Genomic DNA, 20,454 nt, shown 5'->3' on the forward strand with positions numbered 1-20,454 from the left:
CTACGGTCGTCTCTTAGTTTCTAAAGATGAGCTCCCAGGAGAGACACGGAGCGGCATCATCTTCCACCTCAGCTTGTCCCTCAGGGCAGCTTGAAGTAAGTTTGTGTTGCTAAAGTAACGTTAATCAATAACATCGATAAAAGTTTTATTCATGTACAGTGTGCAACAGTTCTGATAGTTTCTATAAACAAAGCACGACGTATTGCACACCGCAACAACTTTCCAATATGCGCGCCACTGACGTCACCGTCTGTGATTCCAGGTCAGAGAGCAACTGTCCATCAAAAGCTCATTAGCCAATCAGAGTAGATCGCTGTTAAGCCCGCCCCCACGAGAGGTTTGTGCCAAAACAGCAAACGAAAATTTGCGAAGCGTAAGCGAAAGCTGTGGCAACGCATTCAGAATCCATGATTCGCGAAAACGATTCTTTGAAAATCATTAACAAAGAATGAAGCATATTTGAAGAGCATGTTAATTTTGTGCGACTGAGTTTATTTTTTCATTTTCATTGTGTTTTTCTTCTTTTGCAGTGGCATATTTTTGATCGTTTCTTGGAGAGTTACGTTCAGTTTTATAAAGTTACGTTCATTCTTATTGGCACAAAAATAATCCCATACCAGAGTAAATTAAATTGGTCTATGTATCAATTCTACTAAACTTTGCTCGAAATTTTTTAGATAATTGCACACAGAGGAATTTTATACTGTATTCGAACTTACTTGACAAAAATATAGTCATATATGTGCTAAAATCAAAAGCTAATTTTATAAAATATGCTATAATTAATTTTTCTTACCGCCTGTTAGCTGAGCCTGGATTTGAGGGCCTGCCATAGTAAGGATGTCTTTACACACTCCTGTGATGAATAAGTTAAAAAAAAAAAAAATAAATTCTTATGGTCGAAATAGTGTCAAGAATGTTTTGGTTATTTTATTAAGAGATCTGTGTGAATACCAGCTGTCTGGAAGTCCTCAAAGTTAGTGGTGTTCACGATGGCATCAGTAGTCTCATTAGTGATGTCTCCAAACACTAGATGGAGTTTAATCCCACCTACTGCCATGATGATCTCATCAAGGTCAGAGGTCAGTGAGTGAAACAGAGCTGTAGTGACAGTGAAAGATGAGTACATATGTAAGAAACCTTGGCAGGTTTGGACAAGTTTGGGATTTTCCAATGCCACAATAAATCCCTTGTGTGGACAAGTTCTTTTTTCCCAATAAAACGTATTATGAGTGTCATTCTGACATTTGATTCTTATTGACTAATTTAACATTTTTAATACAGCATCATGTATATGACATGACTGTGTTATAGTGTCACAATTCGCTATAGCATGTTTAGAAGTTATTATAGCTGACCTGTAAGTGAGCATGCTCTACTTCTGTACAAAATAACAAGGCCAATGAATATAATAAATATTTCTTAAATCTTGCCTTGCCCTCTGTCATCCACCATTTTTGCATTCAGCTTCCCACACACTCTCTGGAACATCTGCAAAATATTTAAAAATAAGGTTAGGAATAAACATCACCGCAATAAACCTTATTGCATAGAGTATGTATGTTAGCTTACCTCTTCAGATTGAGGGTAATTAGACATTATTGGGATATAAATGGTGTGCAGATGACCAGTGGGTCCAGATAAAAATTCACAGATCTCATGAGTAAGAATATTAACCGAGCCTTTGACAGACATTGACAGCACTATGCCGGGTCCAATTATTGGCAATGCAACCGAACCCCAAGAGTTTTGCTCACATAGCTCAAAAACTTGGCCAAGTCCAGAGCGAAGTGCCTAAGACAAGATTAAGACATCAAAATTAACATTATAGATCCAATGGAAAAACTACAATTTTCCCATCCATTAAATCTTATCAAAACACACATTCAAGCCTGTTTTATTGTCATACTTTTTCACTGATGAGCTTATTTCCTTTTGGTGCAGATTCTATGAAGAAAACCTTGGAGCATCCCAACGCTGGTGTCGCGTCCACCTCCAGCACTTCTCCAGGCATAAGAGTGTGACATCCCTTGGCATTGTTGAAGTTATTTTGAAGCTGCTGTCCTGCTTTATTCAACAGGGATGATCCAATCAAGGTTGAGGTCATGTTTGTTTGGATCATTGGAGCAACAAACACATCTGCCTGTATCAATGCAAATCATAAAAATTACTCAATAGTGCTGCTTGAGAGGTATAACATAAATACTGGTCTATTTTACTAAATCTTTATTTATGTTCATCTGAAGAAAGAAAGTTATATTTATCTGGATTTTCATTTTTGGGTGGAGTATCTCTTATCAGCAAAGTAATCTGAAATAAGCATAAGTTTGTCAGCCTTACCTGTTGTTGCTCAAGTCTTCCAACCACAACTTTAATGTGTATCTCATTGTCCATTGAATCCATGAAGTCCAGAACGTCTTGGGAAGGTGCAGTAAATGGTAGGCTCTGGAGACTGATATAGCTTGTGTATTTGGATATTTTATGCTCTTCATCGATGGGCAGTATCAAAACCGCAGAAGACCTCCTTCCAAATTTCAAAGTCTCTGCACCTTCACCTTGAAAAAACTGTTGAACTCCAGGTCCTTTAACTTCAAATCGTTTTGTGGCATGACTCTGAAGAAATGACTTAAGGCTGTCCTTCAAATCCTCCACTTCACAGAGAGGTCCTGTGAGGTGGACGCATGGGGAAGGTGAACATGTTGGCTTTATTACTACACTGCTCTTCTTCACGCCGGCCATTGCCAGGATCTCAGAGAAGTGCTCTGCCATTTCTGGCCTGGGAAGAGTCAGTGAGACATGATGGTTCTGATGGTTTCTTTTGTATTGCAGTACAATGTTCTTCAGTGTATTAACTTCAGTAGTGTAGCCCACCAGTTGCACTTTGGGTTTAAAACCTGATTCATCCAGGTATTTAAGCTCCACTTTAACACATTTACAATTGGCCTGCCTGGTGGCTTCACTCAAATCCTCCTTCAGTTTAGTAAACGCAGATGATATATGAGTGTCTTCCAGGCGCACAGTCTCCAAACACACGTCTCTCTGCACGGCAGCAGCCGCCTCCTCTAGAGCTCCATCAGACAGACTCAACAGAAGAAGATCTGAACCTGAAGTCTCGAGTATAACTGGGCTGCGGAGGCTCTGCTGAAATCGGTTTTGAAAGTACTGTATGCAACCACTTGATTCCAAGAAGGTCATAAGAGCATGATGTGATGGGATCCTCTTCTCTTTGATTCCTTCTGCTAATTTTAAAAGCTCTTTTTCACCTTCATGGACTTCTTTCTCGGGACCCTTCAGAAGGAGAACACCTGCATGTTCCTGTGTGATCTTCAATGCCGGTAAATAAGTCTTTATGTACAGCTCAAAATGCTCCTTGATGAGGTTAAATTGTTTCTCAGATATGCGACACTCTTGTTGAATCTGTTGTTTGTCCTGCAAGCCACTTAGAAATTTTACATTTTTCTCCACTTCTTGTTTTTCTCCGACCACAACAGTTAAGCATGAAAAATCTTCATAATAGATTTTTAGGTTCTCACTTTGGAGGACACAGTTTTTTTTCAGAATCGCAGATTTGTCCCTATCAACCTCAAAGTGGATGGTATAGCATGACTTTAAATTCTCAAACATGTTTTGTACCAAAAATTCCCATTCCTTCTGGAGATGAACATCTTCAGCAGCCTGGTCTCTCACCACCACCAGCTCTTCAGACTCAATATTGATCTCGAAGGTGCAGGAGAGTGCAGAAAGAACTTTGTTCAAGTGTGAATTTGCTTTTTTACATTCACTGATGTAGCGTAGTAGGTAATGGTCCAGTTTAAAAACCTTCTCCACACTTTTAGCACTTGCATATTTCTGGGAAGGAAGGAAGGAAGGAATAAATAAATAAATAAATAAATTCAATATACAAAATGCTTAGCAAGGAAGCAAGGAACTGCAAGACAAGTAAAATTTATTTATCAGGGCTTAACAATCAGGACCCTTCTTTGTAGTCTAATCTAATTCAGTTTTTACCTGCTTTACCAGCAGTTTGTGGCTCAGCAACAGATATAAAAATTGTGGTTTTAACGAATTGTGGTTTGTGTACAGGATCAACAAAAGTAAAATGTAGCAACTGTTACGAATCTGGTCGGTGTTCAGCGGACTGCTCACCACCGGATGTCGCTCTCACCTTATCCTCGCACATAGACTGTTATTCTACATCCCGGACTACATTCCCCATCATGCAGCGCGCTGATTTGGTCTACACCTGCGACCAATCAGTGGCGCTATAAAAGCCCCGGTCTCTCCCCTTACAAGCCACGGAGTATTGTTGTTGTGTTTTCCTTTGTTCACGTTCCTAGTTTCCTAGTTTCCCAGTTTCCTAGTTCCCTGTGTTTAGTTCCCTCGCCTGGCTTCCCCGTTTCGACTGTTGGCCGCCTGCCCACTGGACTCTCGCTCGTGTTATTGGTTTATTCTCCTCGCTCAGCCCCTTACGGATTACGTTGGCCTCGGATCGACCCTCGCCTGTTTCACGGTCTTCTATTGTGCTTCGCCTTCGTTATACCCGCCTGCCATTGTTGTTTGACCCTGCCTGTTCAACCATGTATCTGTCTCGTCCCTTTAATAAAAGCTCGCAAGTGGATCCGCTCGCCTCTCGTCTCATTCACTCTGTTACAGCAACAACATTAGCTTTATTGTTTATGTCAATGAAGAAAAAAAGGACAAAAATACAGGGCTAGCCTAATGTCACATTACTGTCAGTTTTTGATCTACTTTACCAACAAAAGTAGTCCAAACCAAAGCCAGAGAACAAACAAGTCTCTGAGTAACCTACAGAGGTAATTCAATACTGAATCACGTGAGACAATGACTCAATGACCCATTCACAAAGACAATCGCATGCTTTGTTCTCGGAATAAATCAGCCATTTGAATGAATCGGCTGAATAAATTACTCGCTGCATTTACACTAAATGCATGCCACCTCTTTTGTCTGTTTCTGTTCCACTTCTGCAGTGCAAAAATTAATATTGTTGATACTAATGTCATCTGATTTGTAACAGCCCTACAGTGTCGTCTTATTCTAATTGAATTTTATTTAATGAAAGAATTTGACATTATACATACAAATAATAGGGTTAGAAAAAACGCTCCAGAACCTCAGTTTAATGGGGAAAATATCACCACTCCATGTCTGTCACTTTTGTGAACCAAAGACATCTCAGAATATAATTATTTTGCAACAAAACATTGCATTATTGTCAAGTAAGATGCTGCATAACAGAACTGTACAAATTAATTACAAATTAATTAATTAAAAAATTCCTTGGTTGTATATTCCTTAAACAATAATAACATTACTTTGATAATTATATTTTAGTATACAACAGTAATGCATTTTTCATCATTTCTTTAGATTTTACTTTAGTTATAGTGTGTATTTGACAAGAGTTTTTTTTTTTTTCCCAAATGAAACAGCAAAAAGTTTGTAAAGCAACTCTTAGAGCAGCTCTAGAGATTGAAGCTCATCCTCATATGCAGACACTGAAACACTGTGAATGTCACAAGTTTGTATATATCAGACGAAACTCTGCCATTCAAACAAAGTGGTGTAGTACCTTACTTTGAAACTTGCAGCGTTAATATTTAATCAATTAGCCTTTTGAAGTGTAATCTATATCTCAATTCTCGTCTGTCTGTCCCCAAATTTGAGATATTGTTGTACAATTTTTATGGCTTTAAATCTGAAACAGACCTCTTGGGGGTTCCCTTTAGTGATGGTGTCATTTTCCCTACCATGTTTGATATGTGTTACAATCTGTTTATGCAAATGTAAGATCTGTAAAGTTGCAAAGATTAAAGTCTCAAGCCCAAAGAGATATTCTTTATAAAAGTTAAGACCATGCCTTCCTAAAACAGCTCATTCAAACACGGCCCCACAAATCTACATCACTGAAGGCATAACTTATATTCTCGCTGCGTGTTTCGTTGCGAAAGCTGAAGTACTTTGTTTGGCCTTCCAAATGAGTACAAAACTAAAAAGCAGTGAGCAAGTTATATTTACAACACTGTGCTTGTTTGTCGTTTTTACGATCACAAATGCAGACATGGTGTTATGTTTATGCAGCGCGTCGCAACGCAATATGTAAAAAGACAGTATGAGTAATTATAATCAGTAATTATATCCTCACTGGATCCAACAAATGCCTTGTTTTTGTGTTGTCGCGCCAGGACACGGCATCATAACATGATAAGGGGCTTAACATTTCTGTTGCATGCTTCCCAACAAACATGAGACGTCCACCCGACGTGCAGATCATGTCTATATTCCGACAAAGACGTTGAAATGACGTCGTTTGCTAAGTGGGTTGAGGTATTCGGCCAATCACAATGCACTGGATAGCTGGCTAATCAGAGCACACCGTGCGCACACTTGTTGTTTTTTTTTTTGTTGTTGTTGTTGTACAGCCGATTTTTTATAGAAATTCCAAAGAGATAAACGGCCGAAAATATCTGCCGCGCAGTGCGGCAGTATTCAGCGCACACCACTCAATGTGTGACGCTCCGCTCAATATTCCGCTCTATAATTGTGTGTTGCGTTGAGCTGCTCACGGCACATATGAATGCTCCACTCGTGTACCGCTTATGCTCAATGGAAATACAAAGACCGCTCAAATAACGCGCCGACAGAAAATGTCCATGTGTACTTGCTCCTGTTTGCAATAGCGTCGCATACTGTGCTGTAACATGCTGTAGTACTGCTGTACTGGACAACGCTGGTAAAATGACGCTACCCTGTCGTGGCGGTATCTGCTCACATGCTCTGATAATAATAGCTTTGTAGGACTATACATTATTTTGATAATTAGTCAAAAAAAAAAAGTTATATCTGTGGCTTATAAAAGTTGGCTTGTGATTTTTTTTATTCAGTATCATTAATATTATTCAAATTAAAAAGTCTTACAAAATGACTATATTAATTAATAAAATAATAAATAATTATTACAAAGCAGTTTCAGTTTCAGCCAAGGATTTACATTTCGATACATCCCTAGATTTTTATGTAAAAAGAAACATTTTCAGGGTGATACAAGACCCCACTGTGAAATGATCTTGCTCACTATACAGCTACTTGCCACATATGTAAATAATTTAACACAAAATATGAATTTCATCATATTTTATTACCTCAAGACGACTCGCAGTACCCGCTGCAGCTGTCTGTTATCAGTTGTAGCTGTTTTTGTGAGAAGGGTATTCCTGCACAACCGGAGGCTGCAGTTTCAGGACCGCATTTCTAGGACCGCATTTCTAGGACCCTATATATATATATATATATATATATATATATTATTTTTTTTTTTTTTTGTATTATTTTATTTATTTATTTATTGTATTTATGTATGTATTATTTTAATAGCGCTTGCTATTGTGTATGTTATTATATTTTAAAGAAATATATAGTTGTTTAATTGTATACACTTAATTATTGTCCTAACCAACTCCTAACCCTTAACATACCCTTAACATCGGAAACACGATTTAAATATTTAACCTAATTTATTTCAATATATTCTATATATATATTCTGGTTTTAAATTCAGTTTTCTTGTAAAGAAAGACTTGTATCTTTGCGAGACTTCAGTTCATTAGCTGCAGCACAGCCATTCACATCTGATGTGTGACACGCTTAAAGTGCAGTAAACGGTAAAACAATTGCGCTACAAATTAGTGTTTACTGGTACAATAATAAATGTAAGATAATCTGAATACAAATGCTAGTTTATAACATTCAGTGAACAATGAACTGTTCTGCACAGCTAAATTGGCTAAATGGAGATTGCTGACACCGCCTCGAACACAAGTTCACACCAGGTCTTACATTAAAAATAAGATGGAAAGATAAAAAATAAATAGTTTTTGTTTTATGCTTGAATCAGGTCTCCTCTAGATGGCGCTGTCACAAAAAATAGGGTCTTAGAAGTGCGGTCCTAGAAGTGCGGTCCTGAAACTGCAGCCTCCGGTTGTGCAGGAACATACTATTGGGTTTTTGTCGTAAAATAACAGACCACTAGATGGTGCAATTGATATCAGAAATGAGAATTGCCTTAGCCGAGTAAAATTATGAATGAATGACCCATAGTAGTTCTGCTCTAAGCATGGACAAGTTTTTGAAAAGACAACAAGTGTCAGGTAAAGGTAAAGTAGATGATGAATCTAATTCAAAGATCACAACTACAACAAAGAGAAGAAAATATGAGAAAATCTGTTTAAAAAACAATGAGTGCTTTTACAAAGTACAAAAAAATAGTACATAGTAAAGCTGCATGCTTTACTTTTAATGTTTCTACTCTAAAAGTAACTAGTTCCTTGTTTAGTTTTTTTTTTTTCCAGTAAGTTGTCACACACTAAATTTTAATTATTACGTTTCAAATAAATCCTTCTGAAGTTGTGTTTATGTTTATGTGTAAATGCGGGGGTGGGGCTTGAATTTTTTTTTATTCTGCAAAAGGGGGGCCCAGCAGAAAAAGTTTGGGAACCACTGGGATATGTTGACATGATTATTTTACCAGAGCCGAATGTAGCAAAAATATCAAACATGCCAAGTGGGATTTTTTTATAGAAAGATTTAAAATACTGAATATATACTTAATATTTTATATCTGGGGAAAACGGGAAGTTTGTGTCACAGAGTCACCAGCCACGCCCACCTCACCTACCACGCCAGCCTCCTACACACGCTCTCTGTCACCTGATTACACCGGATAATCACTCACAGCTGCATCCACTTATCTGTACATTCAGATACGCACTCACCTCATTCCCTCGTTGGCTAGTCTCAAGGTTGCACACAGACTTCTCAGCTCTGACTTACCTGCTCCCACTGTGGATGTTCTCTACATTGTGTGTTTCTATGGACACCAGATAAGACTGTTTACCTTTCAAGCCTTTGAGCTTTATGTTGAATGCTTTTGTTGCTTTATGAAGATTGGGAAGTTCTCCTCAGTTGTGTTTATAATAAAGAAGCTTCCACTGAACCTACCATTGTCTGCCTCTTCACCAGTTGTGACAGAAGACCAGCCCCTAACACAACATCAAGCCGCACAGAGCACACACTGGATGGACACTCAGCGCACCCTCTCACCGGAGCACTTCTCGGACCTCGTTTGCACAATCTGTGATTCACTACAGCCATCTTCCTCATACCAATGTCCCATGGCCAAGCCCGTGACCTATTCCGGTGAGGCAGCTTAATGCAGCGGGCTCCCTCTCCAATGTTCACTCTACTTTGAATTACAACCTCAGCAATTCGCCAATGATAAAGCCAAAGTGACATTTATAATTTCTCTGCTATCGGGGAGAGCACTGCAGTGGGTGGAATCTCTCTGGAATTCACAAAGCCCGTTAGTTTGCTCATTAGATGAGTTTGTAGATAATTTCAGAGATGTGTTCAGCAGGTCAACTTCCGCTCTCTCTGTACATGATGAACTCTTCCGTCTACGGCAAGCTGATATGTCAATTCAAGACTACACATTCCACTTTCGTACTCTGGCCACCTGTAGTAGATGGAATGAAACTGCCTTACTTTCTGTTTTTCGGCGACGACTGAATCCTGCCTTGAGACAGCAAATGTCCGTATATGATGACACCGTGGGATTGGAAAGTTTCCTTCAGAAGACCTTACATGTCTCTCAACACCTCAACGCATGCCATATGGAACTTGTGCCCGCTGCCACCACCTCACCGGCCCCACCGCCTCCAGCACCAGAGCCCATGCAAACTGACCGCTACCATCTGTCAGCCACTAAGCGTTCACGCCGCATCAATCAAGGCCTGTGTCTATATTGTGGAGCGAAGGACCACTTCATGCACACCTGCCCCATTCGTCCACCATGCCCAAATCAGTCCTGGTGTGTCTGATGTACCTAACATTGATGCTGTCCTAATGTATTCGAACCAATCTTTTCCAGTCAAAGTTCTTGTGTTCTCCGGCGCATCTGGAAATTTAATCTCCTCTGTGTGTCTCTCATGGACCAAAATACCACGACAACAACATTCTACCTCCTACCAAATCTCAACGATACAAGGAAAACCACTGGGCAAGGGGCTGATGCGCCACCCGCAGTGTCGAGCATTTTCTTTGTGTCCAAGAAGGATGGGAGCCTACGTCCCTGTATACACTACCAATCACTTAACTCTCAGACCATTAAGTTCGCCTATCCCCTTCCTCTGGTCCCTGCCACTTTGGAGGAACTGTGTGGAGCCAAGGTATTCACTAAACTTGATCTACGAAACGCCTACAACTTAATCCACATTCGCAAGGGAGATGAATGAAACACGGCCTTCATAACACCCTCCCGGCACTATGAGTACTGGGTGATGCCCTATGGTCTGTCCAACTCACCTTCAATCTTCCAAAACTTCATGAACGAGATCTTCAGAGATATGCTCAACCGGTTTGTCATCATCTACATTGACGATATTCTCATTTATTCACCCAACCTTGAGGAACACCACCGCCATGTCACCCGAGTACTCCAATGCCAGCGAGAACACCACCTGTACCTGAAAGGAGAGAAATGTGAGTTCCATAAGACTACCATAGACTTCCTAGGCTATGTGATCACCCCCAAAGGGGTCCAGAAGGACCAGAGGAAGGTGGAGGCGGTCAGGGACTGGCCCCAACCCATAACAGTCAAGGAACTGCAACGATTCCTAGGATTCGCCAACTTCTATCACCGGTTCATCTCCCATTTCAGCCAACTCTCAGCTCCACTTACCTCAATGCACAAACGGAAACCCACGAACCTTACCTGGACCCCAGATGCCCTCAAAGCCTTCCATCAATTGAAATCTTAGTTCTGTACTGCTCCCACACTCACTCATCCAGACCCTAATCTCTGCTTCGTGGTTGGGGTAGATGCATCAACCCTAGGAGTGGGCGAAGGGTGAACCCCCCGTACTCCATCCATGCGCGTACTTTTCCAAGAAACTGTCCCCGGCGGAGCAGAATTACAACATAGGTAATCGCGAGCTACTCGCCATCAAGCTCGCTCTGGAAGAGTGGCGGCACTGGCTGGAGGGAGCACAACACCCTTTCGAAGTTGTCACCGATCATTAAAATCTCCAGTACCTCAGAGAGGTTTAGCGCCTAAACCCTTGACAGGCACGCTGGGCTCGTCTTCACCAGATCCCGTTTCACCGTCACTTACCGTCCAGGCCATAAGAATCTCAAAGCAGATGCTCTCTCTCCCCTTCATCAACCTGATCCAGCTCCAGAGGAACCAGAGCCCATACTCCCTCCAACCGTCTTTCTGTGTCCTATAAAATAGGTCTTAGATGATAAGATTCGTGCCACCACTCTCACAGAACAGGGTACCATCTGCAGACAAATGGCCAGACCGAGCGTAAAGTTCAGGAAATCGGGCGGTATCTCCGGATCTACTGTCACAAACACCATGACAGCCGGAGCCAGTTCCTGCCCTGGGCAGAATACGCCCAAAACTCCCTCCATAAAGAAATCACTGGTCTAATTCCATTCCAATGTATCCTCGGATCTTCGCCGTCATGTGTTTCTATGGACACCAGATAAGACTGTTTACCTTTCAAGCCTTTGAGCTTTATGCTGAATGCTTTTGTTGCTTTATAAAGATTGGGAAGTTCTCCTCAGTTGTCTTTATAATAAAGAAGCTTCCAATGAACCTACCGTTGTCTGCGTCTTCACCAGTTGTGACAGTTTGACAGGTCGGCAACCCCGTGACTGCACGAGCAGGAACATAATTACTTTATTCTTGTAGAATAATTTGACGTATTTGCAAAGTTACTTATTAGAATGTCTGTTAGGGAGCCATCACAAAGTGTTACCAGACATTAAACAGACAGTTTGCTAATATTCTACTAATGCACTAACGCGAGTTAACTGACATAGGTCCAGTGTCAGAGAATGTCTAAAGGGGATCATCGAAATTAAGTGTAACTGTAATATTTATAAGGAATTTACTGATTAAAGTTCCAACAACACATAATGATGAACATAAGCAAAAATGTTACACTTTATGCATAGCCCACATCTATATATATATATACCTTGTGATCTTTCCATTAGTAGAAGTAAAGGCAGGTAAGGATGAACATTTAAAACAATTAAAAAAATGCGATGATGATATCGATTATATGTTGAGTTGTAGTCGACAGCATGATCACCTGACCTGGAATTTGACGCTATCCTGTGCCTTATGTTCTGCTGTATAGGAAAATGAGCTAAGACACAGTTTATAGACTAATGTTTCCATCCCATACTTTTTCCTGCAGGTAATGGCCACAAAGCCATTGTGCAATTTACACTGTGCAACACACTGTGCATACAATTTTGATTTCATTAAAGACCAACTCTCTATAAGTAAATTGCATGCAATATCAAGCCAAAAGCCAAAAGCTCACGCTATATGGTACAATTATCTAGCTGCTAACCAAAGATTATAGTTACACATAGACAGTTCACTCCTGGTGTTTATGAATGGGAGAAACTGCAATGCGCAATATGGCAGAATAGTTCCATTAGAAGCTGCCATTAGAAGCTATGGTTCCAATAGAAATGTCAAATATTTTAACGTATTTTGAGCATTAGGAACCGCATTCATAAGCAGTTCATTTAAGATTTTGTTGCTGAATTGAAATACACTGTAAAACAAATCTAATAATACAGTACAAAATACCCTAATAATTGAAGGAAATTTTCGGTATTTGGTTTTTACAGGTGTTTTTCCGTATTTTTGAATTACGCTTTGCATTGTGGGAACAAGAACCTCAGGTGCGAAAACAGTGAAGAGAGGACGCAGAGAGTTTCTCGGTCAAAGTTTCATTTTAATGTCGGCTTTCAAATTTGGGAAACCCGTTTTTACTCTTCGTGGTAAATTATATGTTGTTAAATGTCACATAAATTGTTTACGTAACGTTAACTTAGTTGCTTTCTGGCTTGTTTGACAAATGAAGGTCGCACTCAACATTCTCAGCATATCGTCACACATCTTCCTCGTGGAGTTTTCTGCCAAATGAGGTAAGTTTAGAACTTTTATTGTCTTGTTTTACACACGCACACACGAAAGATAAAATGCAAAACGAAAATTAATTCGGTAACGTTACTAGCAAGCTGTCTGTGAAGTGACTGTGTAAAAGAGGCGTCTGACGCGCGGTAGCCGCGCCAGAATAATGCCGCTTCAGGTCAGCGGTCCGGTAACGTTAGCTCCTCGAGTTATCTGTCGCACTCTAATGGACAAATACACACGAAATTATGTCGATATGACCGTTGTGTTTCTTTCGTTTTCTTTTCTGATGACAGGATGTGATTGCTGCTGTACTGTGAATCTCAAGCACACCTGCATTCTTATCATGGGGTTGTGTTCTGTTTTACCAAAAGTGAAAAAAACAGCATATGCTGGTTAGATATGTTTTGATGCTGGTTTAAGCTGGTCCTTAGCTGGTTTATGCTGGTCCTTTGCTGGTTTTTGCTGGTCCTTTGCTGGTTTATGCTGGTCATGTTGCTGGTCAAGGACCAGCATCAACCAGCAAAGGACCAGCATAAACCAGCTACATTGTAATTCATACAGAAGTAAGCAACACGCAAGTTATGAAATGTGTATTTGTTTATTTAACTGAAAATAATGAAGTATATTGTAAGACACAGATGATCTGACAAGCTGATATGACAGATGCAAATGGAGGCAACCAAGTGGGTTTGTATTCTGTTTTATTTAACATTAGTGTTCAATATTGAAAAGAAAATAGAGTCTTTGAGTCATTTATTCTGTTGACTTTTACAACAATGTGAAGTTGGTTGCTGAACACGCCTTCAAAGGTGTTCAAAGATGCTTGTCGTTATGTATATGGTCATTTTGTAATGTCTTTTTTGTTTAAGGTGATGGGCAGTTCAAGATTGCTGTCGTTTGAGAAGTTAATGAACAAATCTTCTTTCCTGTTGCGGTTGTGAGCTACAAAATACCCAGAGGAGGCGGCACTTACTCTGGAGTTCATACAGAAGTAAGCAACATGTATGTTATGAAAAGTGTATATAGCATTTGGTCATGTTGCTGTTTATTTAGTTGAAAATAATGAAGTATATTGTAAGACATAGTTGATTTGACAAGCTCGTATGACCAATGCAAATGGAAACTATTGGAAATGTAAGTTAAGCAAGTAATTGTGTAAACAGTTGTAAAGTATTATGGATTGCAGTTGATTTAATGAACTTAAAATACTGTATGACTACTTTTCCACTCCAACCTGCATATTACTTTGTAGTTCAGTTCAGTTTAATTAATTTAATTTTTTGTCATATCTATTTCTTTTAGAATTTTCCTGTGAAGAAATCCTGAACGTGGTTTGAGATGAAGGCAACCAAGTGGCTATGCATTCCTCCAAGACTCTTCAACAGTTTCGAAAATCCATGTAATATTTGAGTTTTTTTAATTTTAAAAAATGGCACTTGCATTAAACATGCTGATAAATGGGAAATAATACATCCCCTATAATGAATAGTATCACTTCGATGATATTTCTGTTATAATGAACTTCAAAATTCTGTTGTCAGAAGCGAGAAGCTTGTTTTGCTGTTTTGTATTGCAAACTAGTGTGTCTTACCATGTTATTTTAATGTATTATCTTAATTCGAACACTGGTTTGCAGTGGAAACTGTTTTATCCTTAACTGCACTTTGTTATTGTTCTTGTTATTTCCCTGTAGCGGCGTATGAGCCGTAAGTCTCGCCCACATGCTTACTTCCGCACTGAAGAATAAGGTGGATAGTGCCCACCTTTGTCCTTTAATTAGGATATGAAGTAGTATCTTTATTGGCCTATTGCATGCCTACATGTTATTCCACTTATTGATAGTTTAGACTATTTTTCAGTTTTTTTTTACAAAGCCTAATGACATTCTGTATCTGTATCTCTCTAGTATTTCCTTTCTCCTACTAAATGCACACGTCAGTGGACGCGGCTAAAGAGGCAGTCATACAGAAGTAGCCGTTGATCTTCTCCTGGGCTTTCGCGTCACTAGTCATAAAGTGGCACATTCCAAAACAAGTCGTTATCTGAGCTTGGTTTCAATAAAAGCTGTCTAAGGATGTTTTTATAGTTCATCAACCTTATGTATTGATATGTCAAAAGGGAAGGGAAATTTGATTTTATCAGTTAATGACCCCTTTAAATTTTATTGTGATCTTTATTGCCCAGCCCTTCCTTATTGTTAAGCCCTCATTATGCATAGCAGGTGATTTCCAAGAACTACAGTATTCAAGGTATTTACTTTAATTGCACAGACAGTTTCTTTCTTGGCTTCTGGAAACTGCTTTGACCGTCTTATATTAGCAGAAAAATAGGTACAGCACATACTGTATGAATTGAAGCTAAATCACTTTTTGCTTTACAACTGTGCCACTTACCTGATTTGTAAATTCTTTTGGTTGTTTGCTGCTTTCAGCAACATTTTCACGCCTTAATGAAATATGGATCTCTTGTCCTTCTATTTTGATGACATGATCCTTTCGTTCTAGTACTTTTTCCTGGGCTTTAAATACAAATGCTTATTGATTACATAAGGTATAAAGTGCTATTATAATAAATGCACAATTATTACATTTGTTTTAACAAGCTTACTTAAGATAAAAGCATGGCATTGATTATAATATGGTGCAAAATAAATAAATAAAACACACTGCAATAACAAAATTGCTTACCTTCTTTTACCGTAAAAGTGATCATGTAAGTATTGTCATCCACTTTGCTGATCTTACAGTCTCCCCCTCCAGACTTTCTCTTGATTTGAAAGTATTTATGAATATGTCCAAGTTCTGCATCTGAGAGAATACCTGCCTCAAAAAACACAGCGTGCTGGTAGTTCTCCATCTTTAACCTGTTGTTGTGTTAAGCTTTGACATAAAAATTTGTGCACTGAGATGCTTTCACTTTTGGTTCAGCTCATATAACAGGCTGTGGTTTATGGACACACCTCCACCTCCTTCTTGGGATCAGGGATCTCCAACCCTTCTCCTGGAGAGCTACCATCCTGCAGACTTCTTTTCCAACTCTCCTCCAACACACCCGTCTGTAATTATAACAACCCAGAACATCTTGATTAGTTGGTTCAGGTGTGTTTGTTTGGGGTAGGAGCTGAAAACTTCAGGGCGGTAGCTATCCAGGAGCATGGTTGGAGTCTGCTGTTCCTGATGCTGTGAGATTTAGGTATATAAGTGGCACAAAAGCATGTATCTTTGCCATTAGCATTTGCAATTTTGTAAGAAAAAAAAAATAATAATAGGACAAATAGTGAGTGGTAATTCGTATGCCGGCATTTGTTCAAGACATGAGTGTAATACTTGGTAATTGAAGATTACAATGTGAAAAAAAAATGCAGAAGAGGGAGATGGTGACATAGGTGATGTTTAAGGACCAGTGGCGGAGCGAGAGGGGTGTGCCACCCCAAAATTTTATTTGCTGCTGGCAGTTCCTGATGCTGATTGACATCTCATTTGTCTAAATAAGTTTTTGAATTTTGTCGGTGTTACAATATATTCGGTTCCTGAAATATTTGGTTCAAATGGGTGGCGCAAGAGTGAATATTCATGAGTTTCCCCTTTTGTGGGCGTATCTTTGAGACAACGCGAAACGAATGGAACTGAAAAAATGAATGCATGCTCCTCTAATCGCTGCGTGTTTAATGGATTATTTGGAAAAGCTAACAACATTTCAGTGTTAAGCATTAACTGCAACAGTGTCAAAACAATGCATTTGTGTGATATGATAAATGGTCTATAAGCTGTGCTGCTTGATTGAATACAGGCACACAGCAAAACAAAAAATAAACTAATAACCTTTGCTAACCTATACATGAAACAACCCATTACAAATGTATTTGTGACCAAATAAACTGTATAAAAGCTAGCTTGGTGTGAGTATCCTGCGTCATTCTTTCTTTCACTTTTTTTTTTTTTTTTTTGTTTATTAGCCAGTATTTTCTTCTTTTTTTCATATTAAACTGGATATCATGTTGAACTATATTCAAATTCAGACACATATTTTCTCTTATTATTATTAATTTTACTTTTTTGAAAAAAAAAAATAAATTCCCCCATTCACCTGTTTGAGAATTACCAATCTCCAAGTCCACCCAAAAATGACAACTCTGTCATCATTTAGTCACCCAACTGAAACCAGTATGAAAAAACATTTTCAAAGGATCTTCTACAGAAGAATGAAACAACAGTTTTAAGGTTTTTTATTTATTTTTATTTTTGAATGAACTGTCCTTTTAAAATGGACCCACAAAAGCATGTGTCATGTTTTTCTTTATTGTATTTAATTAACAGCCAAATATATAACATTGCTTAACAGTTTAGGGAATCAGAAAAAAGAACTACATACTAAATATTATAATAAATAACATAGGCATAAGCATACATTGTGTCCATTCTTTGACCAAATTTTGCACTGGAAAACGTACTCGGTTACTATCGTAACCTCGGTTCCCTGAGATACGGGAACGAGTACTGCGTCGTTAGACGCTATGGGAACCGGTCCATAAACGCCATGCCATGGAGAGAACGACCGAACCCGTACTTAGACCCAACGGCCCTAGTGACGAGTAGAACAAGGTCTGGTCGAGAATCGCTCTCCTGTGATTACTCATGCAGAAAGGATTCCCGCCTGTAGGGCGGGGATGTCTAGGCTGTAGAACCTAGTAAATGTGGACGGCGAGGCCCAGCCGGCCGCCGCACAGATTTCTGCCATGGATACACCACTAGACCATGCCCAGGAAGAGGCCACGCCTCTTGTTGAGTGGGCACGCACTCCGACGGGGCATTCTAGACCCAAGGAGGAATAGGCTAGGGAGATAGCATCAACTATCCACCTAGAAAGTCTCTGCTTTGTGACCGGTTGTCCCTTATTGCGGCCACCAAAGCATACAAAGAGCTGATCCGACTTCCTAAAGGGGGCGGATCGCTCGACATACATTCTCAATGCCCTAACAGGACAGAGCAGACTCAACTCTTGATCACCTTCCGAAGAGGGAAGAGCAGAGAGCGTTACCACTTGTGCCCTAAACGGGGTGGAGGGCACCTTAGGCACGTAACCATGCCTTGGTTTCAGGATGACCTTAGAGTCGCCTGGTCCAAACTCAAGGCAGGAGGGGCTTATAGAGAGCGCTTGCAGATCTCCTATACGTTTGACTGACACTAAGGCTAGCAGCAAGGCGGACTTAAGTGTCAGGGTCTTAAGGTCTGCATCCGACAACGGTTCGAAGGGGGAACTCTTTAGCGCCCTCAGAACCGTGGATAGGTCCCAAGTAGGGATAGTGTGGGGGCGGGAAGGATTCATCCTTCTAGACCCCTTCAGAAAACGAATAACCAAGTTGTTCCTGCCAATCGACTGGCCTGCTATTGGGGCATGAGAGGCCGCTATAGCAGCCACATAGACCTTGAGTGTGGAAGGGGAACGACCCTTATCCAACAGCTCTTGGAGAAAAGACAGTATCACAGATATGTCACAAGAAACCGGATTTTTCCACGGGTGGAACACCAGGTGGAAAAAACGGACCACTTAAAAGCGTAGAGGCGCCTAGTAGACGGAGCTCTAGCTTGAGAGATTGTGTTCAAAACTCCTTCCGAGAGGTTCTCAGGTTCCCGTTCAAACACCACAGGTGTAAGGCCCATAGATTGGGCTGGGGATGCCAAATGGCCCCGTTCGCCTGAGAGAGAAGGTCTCGTCTCAAGGGGATCGGCCAAGGGGCTGCGCAAAGCAGCTGACATAGCTCCGGGAACCATGGCTGAGTCCTCCAAAGCGGGGCCACCAGGAGGAGCTTGTGACGTTGTTCCCTGACTCGTTTGAGTATTTGAGGAATCAAAGACGTCGGGGAAAAGCATACAGGAGGAGGTTGGGCCAATCGTGGGCCAACGCATCTCTCTCTTTCGAAAAATATATTGGGCAATGAGAGTTGTCTTTTGAGGCGAAGAGGTCGACCTCTGCCTTGCCAAAGACCTCCCAAATTTTCTGAACCGTCTGCGGGTGAAGCATCCACTCTCCCGAGGGGACATTGCTTCGTGATAGCATATCCGCGCCCTGGTTCAGTTTGCCCGGCACGTGAACCGCCCTCAATGAAGCCAGGTTGCACTGAGCCCATTCCAGAAGATCCTTCACCAGAGTGAAGAGGAGTCTGGAGGAGAGACCCCCCTGGCGATTTATGTAAGACACCACAGTCATGCTGTCCGAGCGGACCAGTACGTGGTGTCCCTTCAGATCTGGCAGGAAGGCGCAGAGGGCGTGACATACTGCCAGCATTTCCAAGCAGTTGATGTGAAATCCCTCCTCTGCCTTTGACCATAGGCCGAAGGCTGGGCTGCCATCGCACAACGCCCCCCAACCCCTGTTGGAGGCATCCGTTGTGACTACCTTCCTTCTGCAGACCAAACCCAAGGGCACGCCCTTTGTACCATTGCAGGTCCTTCCAGGGGGCCAGGGCTTTCACACAAGCTCGGTCCACATTGACATGCAGACGGCCGTGACGCCATGCATGAGGCGGAACTCGTGGTTTCAACCAACGCTGAAGGGGTCGCATACGTAGTAAGCCCAATTCCAGCACTGGGGATGCCGAGGCCATAAGACCTAGCATTCTCTGAAACCGCTTGAGGGGGAAGCGGGCTCCGGCCCTGAACGAACCCGCTAATTGTTGTATTAACAGAGCTCGCTCTGGCACAACCATAGCCCTCAGCTGAGTTGAATCGAAAATTGCTCCCAGAAACGATATTTTCCGGCTGGGGTGCAACATACTCTTGGGCAAATTGACCTTGAGTCCTAGGCACTCTAAGTGGCTGAGGAGAAGGGTCCTGTGAGACAACAGTTCTTCCTCCGACTGGGCCAGAACGAGCCAGTCGTCGAGGTAGTTGAGGATGCGGATTCCCCTCTGTCTCAGGGGGGCGAGAGCCGCGTCCATGCACTTCGTAAACGTGCGGGGAGCCAGGGACAAGCCGAAGGGCAGGACCGTGTATTGATAAGCCACTCCCTCGAAGGCGAATCTCAAGAATCGCCTGTGATGGGGGCTATCTGGATGTGAAAGTATGCGTCTTTCAGATCCAGCGAGAGAAACCAGTCCCCTGAGCGAACGTGCGAGAGGATCTGCTTCAGAGTTAACATCTTGAACGGCCGTCTCATGAGGGCCTGATTCAAGCGTCTTAAATCGAGAATGGGTCGAAGAGTCCCATCCTTCTTGGGGACGAGGAAGTAGCGGCTGTAAAACCCCGAGTCGCTCTGGGCTGGATGGACCACTTCTATGGCGCCCTTTTCCAGCAATATCATCACCTCTGAGCGCAGGACGTGAGCGTCCCTGCTCATCACCACGGTGGGGACCACGCCGCTGAAACGCGGGGGCCTTCGAGCGAACTGGAGTGAGTAGCCTCTTTTTACTATCCCCAATACCCAGTCTGACACTC

The 20,454-nt window shown here is 41.3% G+C and overlaps 1 protein-coding gene across 3 annotated transcripts in view; it reads right to left on the bottom strand.

The window, feature by feature from the left end:
• The window catches only part of LOC127168714 (protein mono-ADP-ribosyltransferase PARP14), a 30,950-nt gene extending 15,041 nt beyond the window's left edge, over positions 1–15,909 (bottom strand). For all 3 annotated transcript variants that reach the window (XM_051115759.1, XM_051115758.1, XM_051115757.1), the window contains exons 1-8: positions 15,709–15,909; positions 15,415–15,539; positions 2,341–3,849; positions 1,910–2,143; positions 1,573–1,794; positions 1,434–1,491; positions 955–1,101; positions 797–856 (exon numbers count right to left, since the gene is read on the bottom strand). In XM_051115759.1, the coding sequence (XP_050971716.1) occupies positions 797–856; positions 955–1,101; positions 1,434–1,491; positions 1,573–1,794; positions 1,910–2,143; positions 2,341–3,849; positions 15,415–15,539; positions 15,709–15,877 (2,524 nt within the window). In that variant the 5' untranslated portion in view covers positions 15,878–15,909. The remainder of the gene's footprint in view (positions 1–796; positions 857–954; positions 1,102–1,433; positions 1,492–1,572; positions 1,795–1,909; positions 2,144–2,340; positions 3,850–15,414; positions 15,540–15,708) is intronic.
• Between the last annotated feature and the right edge of the window lie 4,545 nt (positions 15,910–20,454).

Source organism: Labeo rohita, chromosome 7 (assembly GCF_022985175.1).
Source record: "Labeo rohita strain BAU-BD-2019 chromosome 7, IGBB_LRoh.1.0, whole genome shotgun sequence".
Classification (NCBI taxonomy): domain Eukaryota; kingdom Metazoa; phylum Chordata; class Actinopteri; order Cypriniformes; family Cyprinidae; genus Labeo; species Labeo rohita.